We start from the raw sequence: 18,014 nt of genomic DNA, 5'->3' as shown, positions 1-18,014 counted from the left end.
TTGCTAGCTTGTTGTGCTTTGGCGTTGGTGAGTGAGGAAGATATTACTTGAGAAAATATTTGTATACACGGTTCAGGAATCACGTGTAAGATACTTTTTTAACCATTTATAAGAAAGAGTATGCATAAATTAGATTTGTACAGATGAGTTTTAAACTGTCTGTACAAAAGATATGTACAGACAGCTTGTAACTAGAGGTGTCTATACTAGTAGATATCGCAAGCGGCTCAAAATTATGAACCATCTGTGAACTAGAAAGACTACATATGACTTGTATTTTAAAATCGTTTGTACTAACTTAAAAAATACCAAAAAATAAAATCAGCGTCCGCCGTAGCTGCTTACTGCGAAGAAGGGTGCTCATCAGCTCGGCTCTGCTCAAGTTGCTAATTAGCTGCCATATTACAGGCAGAACCGATCTCAAAAGCAGAACCACTACAATATTAAAAGCAAACATTATAGAGCACCTAATATATGGTAAAATTCAGAGATCTAAAAGAGTATTATACCTTTCTTGCATTGACACCTCTGTATGCAATATTATAAGCAACCATCACAAAACTCACTCGGCTGCCATAGGCCCACCACGACACAGACACGGGCTCATGACATGAATGTCTGCGCCACAGAACATGAGATCTCAATGGATTCGACCTAGATCCGCTGAGATCCACACTTTAGATCGACAGAACTAGCAATATCTGACAACCTTCTTCACCTACGAAGGGCTAGCGAGGCCTCTGCAGCCTTCTCCTTCACCACCGGCTACCAGATGGCTAGGGAGACACAGCGAGCTCAGCGACGGACTTCCCCGGTTTGATCTAGGGGCCCAACCACCGGACTCCGCGCTGCTTGACTCTGTGCTGTGGACCTCCAGTGACGCAGGTGCCTGCTTTCGTGGCGGCATGGCATGGACCTCCAGTGGCGCAACAGCCATCTCCACGACGACGTGGTGTGGACCCCCTGCGACCCAGTAGCCGGTCCTCATGGCAGCACGGCGTGTACCACAAGCGCCATCTCTACAGGCTAAAGAGAATGCTTTGGTTTCATTATTGTGTACTCTATGAGGGATGTAGTTTGCTTTTAGTGTATGGACTACTCGGATTGATGGACCTATCTGCTCTGCTCTCGAGCACGTACCCTTGAGCATGTGCTCTCGATGTAGTTCTCGAATGGATGGATAGATTGGTTTTTGAGACCGGAATGGATGGACGAATTCGCTTTTTGAGAAAGCACACATTTGAGTGCTTGGCGCTGATTGATTCAGACCTAGAGGTAGGGATTGAAAACGTGGCACAACGAGCGCAGCGTCAATCTATCTAGTTAATACAGATAGGTAGAAACGCATAGGGCTTTACATGTCATGAAGTTCAGATGTAAAGTGGGACACTCAATTGGCACATACGATTTCTTTTTAAGCCGTCTATGATATTTATTTTATTACAGACGGTTTCAAATATGAGCCATCTATATTGAGAATCGTCCGTACTAAAAGCGTCCCACTATTTTTGAGCATGTATCAACATTATTATAGGCGGTTAGTTTTTGGAACTGTCTATGATAAATTTTGCATATACGACTTTATAGAACTGTCTGAATAGAAATATCCTACTAAATTATTTTTATAGTAGTGAGAACTATTTGATGATGAACCTATTTATAGTAGTGACCGAGTGACTCCGATGTTTTTTTAATAGATGTAGAGCTATTCGTGAATTTATCGTAGTTTAAATTAATTAACTAACTAGTTATTTTGACCTAAAGTAATCTATCAATATACACGGATTGCTCCACCCCGTATCTAGTTTTTGTGGCATCCAGTTCTTCGGCGGTGGCACCAGATATGGTGTGTTCCCCTGTTATGGCGTCAGATCCAACTTCTTTTATAGTGAAAATCAAGCGAGGTAAGTATTTTCTTGGCTCATTTGCGGTCGGGCTAGCAACTTGTATCCCCAGCGTTGGGTTTATATTGCCGGCCTTTCTTCAGTAGCGCGGGATCATTCCTTCGGGCCGCCAGCTTCGTCGATGGCGCTATATTGCTACTTCTCATCCAGATGGAGACATGGAGTTGACAGTTGATGAACCACCAAGGATACTTTCTTGCCGTGTTTCCAGTGTTTTGGAAAAATTTAAGTATATATTTTAAAGTTGATCAGCGATTAATAATATATTCAAAGTTAATTATCATTTGATCATATACCTCACATCAATTAGTTTAAAACTAGTCTATGTAGTATATATGACCAAATGATAATTAACTTCGAACAAACTAGATTCTATAGGACATATAATCAAAAATATATTAATTTTGAATATATTATCAAAGATGGATCAAATTTAAAATATATAATCAAATGTACCAATGTTTCGTGTCTTTGTGATCGATATAATGAGGTCATGTGTTGTCCGCCGTTCCTTTCCTCCTAGGTTACCTCAGCGGACCAATGACGTCACCGCAGATCGAAGTTGAAGAAAAGGCATGTGTAAAATCTGCCTACATTAATTCTGGGATGTAACTCATTAATATAAAAACTATTTTTAGATATGGGTAAAAACCCATTTTAAAAGGTGTTTAGCTACCTATTTTTGGTCAAAAGCCTATAAAAATAGACAATTTCTATAGGCACAAATAGACCACATATGAAAATTTATTACAAAGACGGTTCACTTAAATAACCGTATATGAAAACTAATTTTCATACGTGATAATCGATCCTGGAATCCATATTTTTTGCCCAAAAAAGCAAAAAAATTAGACCAACCAGGTATCCCCGCGGCCGTAGCGTCACAAGTCACGTAATTTTTTATGCAAAATACAAGTGCGTGCAGTTCTTAGAACTCGAACTCAGAACCTCTCAGCTCGCACAAACACTCCATACCATCCCACTAGAGAAGTAGTGATACTAGTAGCATATGCATTCATTTTGATATCTTCTACTGAAACTTCAAACGATTATTTGAGCATCTAAATGATATTAAATGAAAAAAAAAATAAATACAAAGTTGTATATCTCATTGAGGACTACAATCTTTATATAAAGCTTATCATCATCCGACTTTGTACCAAAAAAATATAATTTTTTTATAATAAATTGCCATCTATTTCCACACGTGATGATCATCCATTACAAGAGATGGTTCACATTAGAAACAACATCCGATAATGGATGATAGATTATATTAAAAAAATTATAACTTTTCATACAAATTTGGATGGGGACAAACTTTATATGAAAATTGTAGATCTCGATGAGATCTACAATTTTGTAGTTGATTTTTTTATTTGAAATCATTTAGATGCCCAAATAATTGTTTGAAGTTTAGACATAAAAGATCAAAAGAAGTGCATATGCTATTGGTTATTACTAATACTACTGTAAGCTAACTCTCTAAATCCTTCTGAGTCCTCTGGACTCAAAGTCTTTTTAAGAATCTAATTTTTTTTAGTCCTTTATATTATCAATGAAAACCTTAGTATCCAAATAATTGGTCCCTCCCCTATCTTGCATGTCAACCTTATAAATCACTACCTTGTCATCGATATTTCTTCTTCTTAAGTAGACAGTGGTGTCTTTAATCTTTTTCTTATTGAACATGTTGGAGATATTGGAATTAGTAGTATTTTTTTTCTTTTTCTTGTTCTTGAGTTGCTTGCATTAATAGGATTTATGATAACAATAGTATATGTACTTATTTTGATCTCTCGTTTGTCTGAAACTTCAACTAATTATTTGGACACATAAATAACTTTTAAATAAAAAAATCAACAACAAAGTTGTAGATCTCGTTGAGAACCATAATTTTTTATATAAAATTTGTCCCTATCCAATTTTTTACGAAAAAGTTATAATTTTTAAGTTAAACTATCGTCTATTTTCAGAGACGGTTCACATAAAGAACAGTCTGTAATAATATTTATTTTCAGAGACGGTTCCTTGTGAAAATGACCATCTATTTCCATAAGCGGTTTCTCCGCCTGTATTAGGGAACCGCCTGTATTAATCATCATAATTTCAGATGCGATTAAAATGATCCATTACAGGCGATTTCTTATTTGAACCGTATGTATTAATCATCCTATTTTTAGAGGTGGTTCACATAAGTAACTATCTTTGAAAATGACCTTTTACTAATGCGGTTCACATAAGGAACTGCTTGTGTTAATGAATCAACGTTTGTGGTCCCTGTCAATGATTTTAGGGTGTATCGGCCGATGGATGTGTGAACAATATTTGCGGTGTTTGTGTGTTTGTGATGAACTCAAAAACATATGGGTTATCCGGGTTTAGACCCCCCGAAGAATAACATCTTTACATATTGTATATTTTGTTATCAGTGTTTGTGAATTGGTTACAGATTAGTTCTGCCATACCCGACCTATTCTCCTCTTTATATACAAGAGAAAGAACTTACAAATTGCCCTACAAGCAGTCGGCCCATCCCCTCTAAAACCTTCCACCCTTAGGCTATTACAATGGGTGGCACACATGCCCCTTTTTCCCTGATGAAGTTGTTGAGCCCATCCCATCTGTTGGACACCTCCATATTTACCTCACCCCGGTCAGCTGGTCTACCTTATTCTATCATCGGTCTCGCACGCATGCTTGTGAAGCAGTCTAACACGCTTACGTGTCCATCCCGTAGCATTTAATGCTACGAGATGGGACATGGGCACCTCTACACTTGCCACGATCTGTCCATTGGGGAGGAGTGCCTGTCCCGTGGCCAGGTGCGCCCTGATCATAACGGGAGTGGTCAGGATACCACTGGCCAAGCGTCGATGCAAGGGGGAAGAGACTCGTTGAAGGCCCATCTAACGCAAAGGCATCCAAACGTGCTCGTGGGACACCGAGCACCGGTGGCTCGATCGCTGGACTGTCCTCCCCGACCAGCCGACTGTATCGAAAATGGCTTTATTAGGTCATGATTTTGATTTTGGTGATTAACAACAATATATTCATTAGGACTAACATGTTTGTCAAGAATATATGTTAGTAGGTCTCATAGATTTAATACATCAAGAAACCACAGCGCCGAGACAAAGTTTGATTGAATTAGAAAAAGTCACAGAGAAATTGTTCTCATCGGAAGGTCCGACGATGGAAGAATTGCACTCACCGAAGCATTATGTCCAGAGGCAGTTTGCCTCATCGAACGATCCGTTGATAAAGAGTGTACACGCCGGAGCAATTCTGTCAGAAGGAGTCAGAGTGGATTGCACTCACCGGAAGGTCCGACGATCAGAAGAGATGTACACCAGACTATTTAACAAAAGCTTGATATTTTTGCAGGAAATGGATTATAAGGCACCGGATGATCCGATGATGAAATGGATATCACACCGGAGCATTTTGCGACTTGTGTCACGGTACATAAGACTATAACTCACCGGATAGTCCGGTGATGAAGTGATGCACACCGGAGGCTTCACCGGAGCATTTAATAGAAGGTGTGAAAAATCCAGAAAAGAAGAAGTTCTACACATCGGAAGGTCCGGTGATGAAGACAGTGCACAACAGACTATTTTGTGCAGAGAAGAAGTTTGGCACGGTCTGGCTCAGGAAAACTCTCCGGATAGTCCCGTGATGGATTGATGGTTACACCGGATAATTCGGTGTTCAAAAGAACTTTAAGTAGAGTTCCAACGGCTAATTTCTAAGAATGTACACACTGGATGGTTTGGTGCTTGTACCTCTGTTAACGTCAGATCATCCGGTGTTCACAGAATATGTAAGCCATTGGGATAACAGCTAGTCCGAGGGTTGAAGCTATAAATACCCCTCCACTCATTCATTTGAAGTTACTGGAGTCTGGAGAAACCCTTGTACACCTAAGAAGACATTCAAGCCAACCAAGAGCATAAAATATTCATCCGAGGCGATTAATCACACCATTAGTGAATGATTAGTGCTTATAGGCCTAGAGAGAAGAGTTGCTAGGTGCTGCAACCTAGATTGTGGATCAAGGAGTGATCCAAAAGTATACTGAGAGGCACGTCGGCACCTTAGAGTATTTGTGACTCACCGGTAATTTGTTGACCCTCCGACTTAGTGTGGAGCAACGACAAGAGGATTGTGCGGGGATGTGGGGGCCCTTGTCTTTGTGACTAAAGATCCAAAGTGAAGACGTCGCTCAAGTGACCAGAAGAGAGGTTAGTGGTGAGACCTTGCCTTTGTGGCTTGGTGGCTCATCGTGCTTGAGGTCTTGTCTTGGTATCTCAAGAGCTGTGATCGGAAGAGACTTGGCGACTGGGAGCATATACTCTGTGGAGCTTCAATGTGGACTAGGAGTGGCTTGTGTACCACCGATACTATGGGATAAAAATCCCTTGTACCGAGTTTGTTTCTCTATCTCATTTACGTTTCCACATTTACTTATTTGCAATTTACCTTGCAATTGTCTTAAGCGGTTGAGTAGACACACTAGATAAGCCTAGAGCACATTTATATAGAAATTGAGATAGGCTTATCTTGTGAAAGTTTTGGAGCCAATAGTTTCTAAGTGTCCTAATTCAACCCGCCTCCCTCTTAGGACATCCTCAATTCCCTTCACCGACCCAATAGCTTTATGAGGTTCAAGCTTGCGCTCAACCCTCTACCACCGTGGTAAGGTTTTCTGTTATGCGCAAATACCTCAAGTTTTCTTTCTTTTCCTGATTTTGTAAATCTGTTATCGCCGCAGGTCCTCGACCCTACTCATAACCCCAGTCGTAACTCCTCCACCAGTACCTCAGCAACATATTCTAGTCCCTCAGCCTGCAGCAGCTCTAACCTCTGGAGTATTGATCACAGCTCCCGCACCTGTAGAGCCAATCGTGGATCCTGTTCTGGCCTCCGACCTTCTCTCCCTGGCCACCCGCTTCCCAGCCTCTACCCACAAGCTGATTGAAGATAAGGAAGCGACCGCCAGCAGGTGCGTTGAACTGGAGAGGCAACTGCCGAAGAAAAGAAGGTGTAGCTCGTGCATCAATAGAAGTGTAGTGAGCTCCAAAGAAAAAAAAGCCACGATCGCCGCCGAACACACTCAACTTAGGTACAACGAGAGCACTACTCATAGGATTCTCCAAGATGCTTTAAAGGCGCTCAAGGAGCCCTTAGGGAGCCTCGTGCTGGAGATCATCGAGCCGAAGGACTCACGCACAGCCCAAACCTAGGCCTATGTTACCAATGTTCTCTCGGTGACTGGGAGCATATCCTTTGAGGCAGCTCCACCGTGCGACATTGTGGTGGTTGGGGCTGTATCGAAGCGTTCCAATATCCGGCTCTGGTCTAGTTACCCGCTAGGTGCATGGCTTGGGGATCATCACCGGCACCCAGAACACAGGAGCCACCGCTGCCCCTCGTTGCATAAGTTGTCTTGCAAACCTCTCGTTGGGCCTCGGAGCCTTCAAACTCCGGTTCGGTATCCCATTCCGGAGCACAGTGGGCTCATCTAGGTTGTACCAATGATGAATACCTTGCAGTGACCGGGGTCCACGGAACGGGACTCGGCAGTTGCTGTGGATCCGGACATGGGTAGCCCAATCTGATCTCTAACACCTATCGAAACGCAAAAAATGCGCCTCTTACCTAGCGCGCCAACTATTGAGGGTTAATCCCTGACAATAATTCCAGGATGTATCGTCGAAGAGCGCGTAAATAACGCTAAAGGTGTGCATTCATCAATGTGTATGTGCTGAACTTAAGAACACTGAGGTTATCCAAATTCAGGTCTCCCAAAGGATAATAGCCCTACGTCCTATGTATTTTTTATGAGTGCTTGTGAATTGTAGCTGTTGATTAATTGTATTTTACATAGACTCTTACTTTAGGTTTTTTATAATAACTTGATTTTTTATAAGACTACATTTGATATGGATCCTTATTTTTTCCTTTTCTAACCCCTAATTTTAGATATTTGCTTCCCAAACCGTATGAAATTGAACTACTATTTTTTCATAATATTTAATTCCAAATTAAGGTATTTATTAATCGTATTTGATATGGACTCTTTGGTTTTCGAATTTAGCTATTTAGTAATCGTATTTGATATGGGTTCTTTAATTTAGTTTGGATCATTAGATGTTTATAATAATGAGTGGTCTAAATTTTTTTTTTCTGATTAATATGGTAATTTTATGACCTTGAGAGCGGATGTGGTATCTCTTTTTTCTCTCAAATAATAATATAATAGATAGATAAATTGGCATAAGTGGGGGTGCTCCCAAAGCATTGTCTATACTTATGGTATATTTGTTTCAGCTGGAGATTGTGAAAAATAAATTGTAGATTATGGATTATAATGAGTTTGATTGTAAAAGCTAGATTGCATAATTTGTATAAACTAGTGGAAGACAAATTACTATATTGTTAAAAGCTGTATTGCACAATCTGTCTATTTATTTCAGCTTGCAGATTGTGATCACAATTTATAGTCTGCAAGTTGAAACAAATAGTGACTTGATATTTCTTAGATGTGAAAGAGTGCATTAAATTGATGTGTAGAAATAAGCATCTCAATGCATAGTACTCCCTCCATCTCACAAAGAGTTGATTTTTAGCATTTTCAGGACATATTAAAGTTAACGTGAAATGACTGATATGCCCCCACTTAATCCCGCACACCGCAAATCCCAGGCTTTGTACGCATTGCTACCGCTTCAGTTCACCGAGGCAATTCAATGAGTTTTCCACCTGATCGATGCACCCAGTTAATGAAAAGGCGATTAACTAGATAACTGGCAAAGTCACAGCGCATAAAAAACAATCAAATTCACATAATCAAGTCATTGCCGTCAATTCTATTTACCACTAATTCGCGATTGATTTCACAAAAATTAGCAAGCTTTGCCGCCATGACATGGCGCTAAGCACAAAAAATAGGGTGCTAAGACAGAAAAAATGGCGCTAAGCTTCAGTTGTATTACCTGATCTCAATATTCCAGCCGTAGAAGTGGTAGTCAGAAAGCAGCACATGAACAAGAAGAAGAAGAAGGCCTTCATGAAGCAGCTATTGTCCAAGGAGAGAAAGTCCTCTATGGAGAACAATGGCATCCATTCGATTTTTACCTAGATCCGATGATGCAAGAGTCAGGTACGTAGGAGCATATTTTTTTACATCAATCTTGAATTCCATGTTAAAGTTCATATGGTAAAGATCAAAGCTTACAACTTGACCCTTGTAGATGATGATAATGAAGATTATAATAGCATAAAACATAACCATAGTTTTATATTTCCGATTTCAACACTTTATAAAAATTATAACAATTTCACGATGTGCAGTAATAGCCATGGCGCTGATTAGGGGCTGGGGGGCAAGACTGAATTCGAGGAGCAGTAATAGCGTCTAGTCTTTGCGGTATGGGTCCAAATTGGCCACAAATCAAATTTTTGTGAGATAAATTTTGAATGCTTAAAATCAAGTCTTTGTAGGACGGAGGAAGTATATATTATGTGCTATATGTGTGCGGCTTCTTATGAACAATAGTTAAATAGGATAGTATTGGGAGTGGCACGAGGATTAGCGAAACATGACAAGTGTGGCAGTGTCACTGGGCTAGGAGGAGGGGACTGATGAGGTGACATGTTTTACGGGCGTAGCGACGGAACGGAGAGCGCATGTAGGCCAAGCATAATGACGCTATGTCGCCTACAAAGCGACCAACGTATCAATGTGGACTGCCGATGTGGTATGGACTATGTCCAACAAGAGTGGCTTAACGTACTGGGTAATTTCTATATATGTAGAGTAAATTCCTTATGGGGACAATGTGGAGAAAATAATCAGCATATCAACATAGCCTACATCGCGAGGAGACTAATTTTCTATACAAATCATACACCATTACATACTTGTCCGCATGCTTTTGTATCCGTGGTAATCACGCAGCCCGAGCCCCTCTCTAACTGCCTACAAAACCAAACGAAACAACTGCAAAGCAAGGCCCGACTGGCCGACTGCAATCGTCCTGCCAGTGCCACACCCTTCACGCACACAAGGCTAGCTTAAAAGTCCAAATCCAGACCACGCAGCGCAGCGCAGCCGAGCACGAGCGCCGCCATTCCCTCCCTCTGCCTGCTGGATCCTCCACCCGCCGCTCCTCTCTCTCTCTCTCTCTCTCTGGAGATCCATCCATCCGGACGTGGATTCCTTTCTTCTTCTGTTGGTAAGTAATCCTCGCTTGCTTGAATGCATTCCTTTTGTCCTCAGAGCCGCCTTTGTTCTCAGTCAAATCCAAATCTGTCTCCCTCTCTCGATATTCAGTTTGTTGTGCCCTGCTACGGAATCCATCAGTCCACGATTTGATTGGGTGTTGTTCTTCTCCAACGCTCGAGATCGACACCAGCCGAGACCACAGGACTTCGTGGTACCCACGCGCTAAGTCCGCCGCTGTCTTCCTTTTTATTTCTGTTTGCTCTGCTCTTTTGGTTTTTTCTGCTCTATTGCATGTTTACTGTCCTGTTCGTCACAAGTTTAAGTCAGCCCCCCCCCCCCCCCCACACACACACACTTATTGGAATCTTTATCTTAGATGGTTGCATCTGATGCATTGTCTCTTCTCTTATAGCCTTGTGTGATCACACCTAAATTTTTCAGATCATTCGAGGCCGGGAGATTGAGGAGGAGGCCGGCCGGGGAAGAAGACGCCGGCATACCGCTTTTGGCTCTGGCTGTGGCGCACACTGTTTGCACGGCGGGTAAATTCGTGGACGCGAGGGAGGATACTCTCTAGCTTTGGGCCGTCAGTTACCTGTAAGTATCTCGCCGGACGCCGGCCACATTGCTTCATCAGTGCATCCTCTTCTCTTATCACCCCCCCCCCCGCCCCCCCCCCCCCCGCCCAATTGAATAATCACCTGGCAAAAGGACCCACATCAATATCGCGTGGTTTAAGGGTACTTGGGAAGGTCTACACCGCTAGGACGACTCCAACAGCATCCGCATGTTTTCCTCTTCATATTTTTTCCCCTCTTCAACATGCACTAACAAATTGAAAAGGAAAATATATCGTTTTTCTTTGAGAATCAGCAAAATATATTGTTTTCAAAAGAAAATGGTAGAGTAAAATCTTAGGGGGGCCATCCTGCAGACGCTCGATGATACTCACTGTCCGCTTTGACGGGGCCCGGCGCCTGAGAAGATCAATAAAGTCCAGGCAATACGTTGATCTCGGGGAAGGGGTGGATGGGCCCCAGCATCATAGACTGATGCTATCTCTGCGGGACTGCGACTGCGCGCCTCGTGCGCCGAGCTCCTCCTGCTGCTGTCCGTGTCGCTTGGAGTCTTCCCCATACGCGCCTGCGGCCTGTCCAGCGTGGGGGTGGGGCGAGGGCGCGCTAGCCTCTGTGTACGGTACAGCCATAGATAGAGAAAACATCAGAAGCTTCTCAGCCCGCCATGTACGCTGTATTTTACCTGCCGTTGTGCATCGTATACATATGCAGCCATTGCCATGGCATGCACTCTCTCTCTGATCTCGCAGATACAAAAACAATTGTTGTGCCTGCCCATTCATCCTCTGCTTTGTCTGCATAGTGTTTCTACTGTTTCGCAACAGCCTGTGCCGCTGATACTGCCATTGGCATGGGTTGCTTGTTAGCTTCGCTTTCATTTGTGTATGTCTCCCTACTGCTATGCCCCGTTTAGCGCCGGCGAAACTGTTGCCGCAAGCTCTAGTCCCTAGCTTGCATTTGCATAGTTGAGTTGCTTCCTGGACAGGACAAGGCTGACTTTGCCGGCGTGTGATGTGGAGAGGCCACGTCGACGCGCAGCTCCGCGCGTGCGGTTCTCTACCCGGGGCAGCCGCGAGGCCGTGCATGCTCTCGGCCTGAGTTTACCATGGGTGGAAACTGGCCGGTGCTGTTACAGTGCAGCGCGCAGTATTTATATATTTCTCTGACCGAATGGGGTGGTTGCACGTGCTAGAACCGTGTTACACACTGACATAGGAGCGATGTACTGCAGATCTTGCATGCATCAATAGTTTACCATTCAATATCTCCAGGATGCACTAGATTTGTCGTGGTTTGAGTTTGACCGTCGATCCGTGAATTCATGCATGCATGCATGCATGCATATACGTGGATGCGTTTCTAGTTGTACTGGCTGCATGGGCATAATCTAATCTTAAGTTGCTAGTGGAGATATGAAACGTTAGATGCACCTTTTGCAGCTAGCGCGATCTACAGGAGATAGAGCAGTGACTCGTAACTGAAGATGCTTGCATGCATTGCGTGTTCCTCGAAGGAAGGCGGAGAGGACGGCTCCAGTGCCGCGGCCACGCCTCACGGCAAAGATGCCGTCAAGTCCCTTACCTCGCAGGTACCCCCTTCTCTCTGTGTTCTCTGCTCTCTATATGCTACTACTATATCGGAGTACGTTGTACATATTACTCTTTTGAAATACTTGCTGTCTTAGTAATGTGCGTGGCAGAGAGAGAGAGAGAGAGAGGAGTTATGCACACGATGGCACAGCGCCAACGCCTAGGAATTGCCCGAGCAAGACCACGGGACGCATGGGCCGGCCATGTCGCACACCCGAATTGAATTCCTAGTCCAACTGGTAATGCTGCAGGAAGACGCCAACACAACACATTCAAAAGGCGGGCGGGTGGTTGATGAGGGTGCATGAGACAAAGAATGCATCGCCATTCCCTGGCTGTCTGCATGCCTATTTGGCTAAGTCCTGCACCGCTCAGTGCAGAGTCATAGGAGTAGTTCCGCCGCCCCACGCAACGCAATCAATTGAACGAACGCGTACACATCATGCTCACTCAGATCGTCGTTTTCGGATTTCTTGCATCATTTTCTCAGTCCCTGTCCCAGCTGCTTACTCACAAGCCCTTGTGCCTTCCCGTTCATAAGCCTCTGCCTTGTGTCACACTCCACTCAAGGACAGATACAGTGACGGGAGCTCGCCAGAGACTTGTTTAATTTGAACAGTTTTCCTCAAAAGCTATTTTCACCACAGTGAGAATACTGTTGCTAAACCATGCCTGTATCTCTAATAGTGCAACGCGAATGACAGCGTTTCAATCACTTCCTTTAGCGGTCTAACCAGTACATGCTCACGGCGTTCGTCGGCAAAGCTGGTCAAGGGAGGATGAGTGGATGTGGTGGTGGGGAGAAGACCACTTTCGTTCTAGCTTGGATGTTAGATCCCCATCCCCTTAACACCTTTGCAGTTTGCCACTTTGCCTATGCCTGATTTGATTTTGCTCCCAACATTCCCTGCCCTTTATTCACTCGCTAGTGATCACTTGTCACCACCATCATTTATTCTCTTTGCCCAAAAGAAAAAGGCTAGGCTATGCTGTACACACTGAGCCACGGTGACGCAGTGCGCCCTGGAACTGGATCACGCCACAGCTGCCTCTTTTCCTCGTGGAAAGGCATGCCTCGGCCGTGTTTTTTTACAACCTGGGATTTGCTCGCCTGCGCTCTCTGCATTCGCCATCGAATAAAGGCCGGCCGCGGGCCACGGTGCGTGGTCCTCGGCCTGGCGGCGGCCTACGCCGCAGGGCCCAGGCAGGGCCTCCCCGTGCCGCCCGGCCGCCGGGCCACGCAGATACGCACGCGAATGATGCCGTGCCGCGGCGACCCAAGTATCTGCCGTACGTTGTCCCAGGCCTTGCTTGGTGTCCTTTCAAGCGCGCACGCAACGCATAATGCGTGCATGCGTCGCAGGGGATGGGGATCATACGCTGCTGCGTGCCTTTGGCGCCATTATTAACCGCACCGGTTACTATGTTGCTTTGAGGGTAATGCATGCATGCTTACATGACACTGTGACAGCATGCATGGTTCCTTGTTTCAGACAAAAGGTTAAAGACTGATCGATTTCCCTACTGTGGCGTGTCCCTAGCCAGAGTGGTCCTCTGTCCCTGCGTTGTCTCTGTATCTGTAGCCGTGTGCCGCCATAACCTAGCTGCTTTGATTTAAGAGTGTGCGTTACGGGTATGCTTTAAAGTCATTATTATGAAGTCATTAGTCAGCAGGCATCCTTTTTGGTCATGGAAGCTTAAAAGACCGTACTTGGGTACATATATACTCAAGCATGATTCGTCTAATTAAGATTAAATATCAATTGCTTTATTTGACGCCACGTATGTAAACAATTCCACATGTCTCTACTAAAAAAACATAATCCCAGTCAGTTCCAAAATAACAATCCTAGTTAGATACTCTTATTCAGTCGGTTTATAAGTTCTACCCGTCTGAGATGGCCAATAGGCTAAAAACCAACTATAATAAGACATTATTCTAATCGATTCATAGATAAAATAGACTGGAATAATAACACTATTATTCCATATGGTTCTAAGCAGAACCGATTCGAATAATGTCTTATTCCTATCGGTTTTGCTAATATGCCATCAATAATAACATTTTCACAATTAATAACTTTGAGAAAAAATATTTTTAAATAATGTGATAAAAAATTCACAACTAACAATTAGTATGCATATAGTTTGTAACACATAGAATTCCAATAAATATATAGGGAAAAAATGGTCAAAATGAACATTTATCCTACTATAAACACAAACTAAAAAGACCATTCTAATATTATCACAAGTACCATTATGATGAAAATACTTTTTTCAATTAATAATTTCAATATAAAATATTTTGCCAATTAATATTTTTGATCATAATTATTTTTCATAATTAATATTTTGTATGCTTAAGGTTTATAAGAGAAAAGAATGCTAAAAATGACAATATTTATCCTTATAGATACAAACTAAAGAGATTATACTAATGTTTTAACATAAATATTTTTAATGAAAGAATGAGGTTGTGTAACATTGATTGTAGTAAAGAGACTGGTGAAATGAAAAAAGAGAAACTAGTTGTATTCTAAGTCTGTAGTGAAATATTTGATACTTCGTAATATTTTCATACAAAGTCAAATGAAAAAATTGTTTATATAAAAATTATAGCACTCGACGAGATCTATAAATTTTTAGTTGACAAAATTTTCATTTGAAGTAATTTAGATGCTAAAATAATCGATAGAATTTTTGGGCAACAAGGGTAATATGTGAGATGGTAAGAAAACTTATCGCAAGGTGAGATGTCGTGGATTCGAACCCCATCAACTTCACGCACACATATTTCACGTAAGGCGAGAATCGACTGTGATACACGTTTATTTTCACCGTCACTCTGTTTTAGTCAGTTTGAAAACCGAGTGGGATTGTGTTTTTTTAGTAGTGTGTAAATGTTTCCCAGATATAGTATAGCATACGATAGCTACTTATAAGCTAGTTCGAGTCAGAGTTTACGTGCATTACACTTGTTAGATGTGACCTTGTGAGTAGTGGTGGCTAACTAGTCTTGATCCTATGATGCAATGTGTTGTCTTCAGCTCAAGGACATGGTGCTCAAGTTCTCCGGCTCCAACAAGCAGCACAAGGGTGCAGCCGGGGCTCCGTCGTCCAGGAGCTACCGCCCCCGCTACCCCGGCTTCATTGACGACACTGGCTTCACGCTGACAAGCAGGGTTCTCGGTGAGGACTATCACGCAAGGACGGCATTGGCAGCAGCAAATGCCGGCGTGCGAACCGCGCCGCCGACGTGGGACGTGGCCAGGAGCAACCGCGGCTGGCAGCAAGGAGTCAAGAGCCCGGGTGGTAGCAGCTGGGATCCGAGCATCGGGGAGGCGGCTGGTGACGAGGTGGTCGTTGTGGAGGAGGCCGCCGTGCCCAGGGAGTGGACGGCGCAGGTGGAGCCCGGCGTCCAGATCACCTTCGGCACGCTCCCCGGCGGCGGCAACGACCTCAAGCGCATCCGCTTCAGGTTTAATTTAGTTACATTTCTCTTGTACAGTTGCCGTGCTCAGCTTACCGCGACCAGGCGAATGGGCGATCATTAAGTCTTGCATGATAAACTCGCTCTTACGTGTGTGCTTGCTGCGTTCTTGTGCATGTGTGTGCTAACGAACGTAGCCGGGAGATGTTCAACAAGTGGGAGGCGCAGCGGTGGTGGGGCGAGAACTACGATCGCATCGTGGAGCTGTACAACGTGCTAACATTCAGCGGCCGGCAGCAAGGGGGTTCCACTCCAGCGTCCTCCGTCGATGACTCCGTGCTGGTCGGTACATGCACACATGTATTTCGCTTGAATTATTCACCGTCATAATCTCCATGATCGATCTGCCTCAACGCGAATAAGCATTGGATGCCTGCAGAGAGAGTTGTCCTACTCTCGGGGCGGCTCGACTAGGGGCAGCCCGGTGGTAATGCCGCCGCAGCCGCCGCCGGCGAGCAAAGAGCCGATCGCCCGGAGCACGTCGTGCAAGGCAATGCCAGGGTCGTCGGCGCCGTACGCGGCCTCGCCTTCTACCACGGCAGCGTACTACCCGTCCGCGGCCGTCCCCGACCCGTCCGACCACGTCTGGGCTCACCACTTCAACATGCTAACCTCCGCGGCGGCCGGCACATCAGCTATGGGCGGTGGTGGCCCGTCGTCCTACGACCCGTCGCGCGCCACCACCTCGTCCCGGGACGAGGCCTCCGTGTCCATCAGCAATGCGAGCGACCTGGAAGCGGCAGAGTGGATCGAGGAGGACGAGCCGGGCGTCTGCCTCACCATCCGTGAGCTCGGCGACGGCACCCGCGAGCTCCGCCGTATCCGCTTCAGGTGCGCGCTGATCATGGACTTGTCAAGCATCTCCAACTCAACCTTTCTTTGATTCGTACATACTCATATACATTATGCTTGATCCATATTTCTGTGGTGTTGCAGCCGGGAGAGGTTTGGCGAGGACAGGGCAAAGGTGTGGTGGGAGCAGAACAGAGAGAGAATACAAGCGGAGTATCTGTAGCAAGGGATCAGAGAAGGGTCGATGTGATTTGCTGGCTTCCAAAGGATAATCGAGCATGTTGGGGGATAGATTAGAGGGAGATGATACCGCTATACATGATGAAAAGAGTGTCAATGGTGAAAGAAATGGGTGATGGTACTTGGCTTTAGCTAAGGTTGTATATGGAGCTTTGTTGAGTATCTAGATGGATATATACTTAATTGTCTTTGGCTTAGTTACTTGTAATGCACAATTTGGTTCGTTCGTTGGTTTAATTTATTTTAACTCTGTCCATTTCTTCCTTGGGTTTATGTAACTAGTCCTGATTTTGTGTGAGTGAAAAGATATCGTGGTGAAGTTTCCGGGTAATACAGGCATGCATGTAGAGATCTAGAGCAAGATCAGGATTCAAAATGAAATGAAATGTACAAAAAAGAAGATGAAAATGTTATGGATTCGGACATTGATACTGTAGTTCCCCTAAGGCAATGATTGACTCGTGTAATATTGGCATTAATTCAAGCCAACCATGTTGATAGAGATAAACCGACCGAGAACTTGGTCAAACATGGACTTGCAAAGCAAAGGTGGGTGATGGGTCATTAGCCTGCTGGTTCGAAATCAGCATGACTTCTGAGCTTAATAACTATTAAACACAAGTTAACTTTAATTGGAAATCCTTTATTATTTGCTCAAACTTACTAATTTTAGATGCTTACCCTACAATTTGCATCGCTGTTTGTGCTCCGGTCGCCTATCATCTTCCCTATCTATGAGACTGTCAACGATGGTGAGGTTATGGTCCGGATTCAACTTGATCCTAGACTTTGTAGCGATTTTTTTGGGGGGGGGGGGGGGGGCAGCGATTTGCACTGTGGAACTGCGAGAAGGCGGCGGATGGCACCATGATGAAACCAAAATTGATGGGGAGGTGTGGATTTCATGATGGGGGGTGCTCGCGATGGCGGCCACGAATCTGGGCAACGGTGGAGGAAGAGGCAATGGAGCGGCGACATAGTAGCGGAGGAATTGTGTCGGCGAGAGAGGTGCGGTGGCACGGGTAGCTGCGGGGGTTGGCCAACATGAGAGCGTGCAGTGCCGATCCGTGGGCTTCGACGGCACCATGGAAGAGGGTGTGATCTAGGATGGGGGAGAGTCCTATAGGTCTGCGTGTGTTGCTAGTTTTTAATCGGGTAAAAATAAAGATATGTTTTATTTAATAA

General features: G+C 44.3%; 1 protein-coding gene across 2 annotated transcripts; it reads left to right on the top strand.

Moving 5' to 3' along the window:
- The first annotated feature begins 9,888 nt into the window (after positions 1-9,888).
- Positions 9,889-17,126, top strand: LOC133889005 (protein Brevis radix-like 2). 2 transcript variants are annotated; one of them, XM_062329432.1, is made up of 8 exons: positions 9,889-10,147; positions 10,246-10,348; positions 10,579-10,734; positions 12,155-12,303; positions 15,355-15,785; positions 15,935-16,079; positions 16,177-16,628; positions 16,734-17,126. In XM_062329432.1, exons 4-8 carry the CDS (start codon positions 12,199-12,201, stop codon positions 16,810-16,812), a joined length of 1,212 nt encoding a protein of 403 aa, XP_062185416.1. In that variant the 5' UTR covers positions 9,889-10,147; positions 10,246-10,348; positions 10,579-10,734; positions 12,155-12,198; the 3' UTR covers positions 16,813-17,126. The 2 variants fall into 2 exon arrangements, with proteins under 2 accessions (XP_062185416.1, XP_062185417.1); XM_062329433.1 differs by having other exon boundaries at positions 10,246-10,363.
- Positions 17,127-18,014: the final 888 nt, after the last annotated feature.

Source organism: Phragmites australis, chromosome 13, assembly GCF_958298935.1.
Source record: "Phragmites australis chromosome 13, lpPhrAust1.1, whole genome shotgun sequence".
In the NCBI taxonomy this organism is placed as follows: Eukaryota; Viridiplantae; Streptophyta; class Magnoliopsida; order Poales; family Poaceae; genus Phragmites; species Phragmites australis.
The sequence above is the reverse complement of the archived record's forward strand: the minus strand, read 5'-3'. Positions and strand labels throughout refer to the sequence as shown.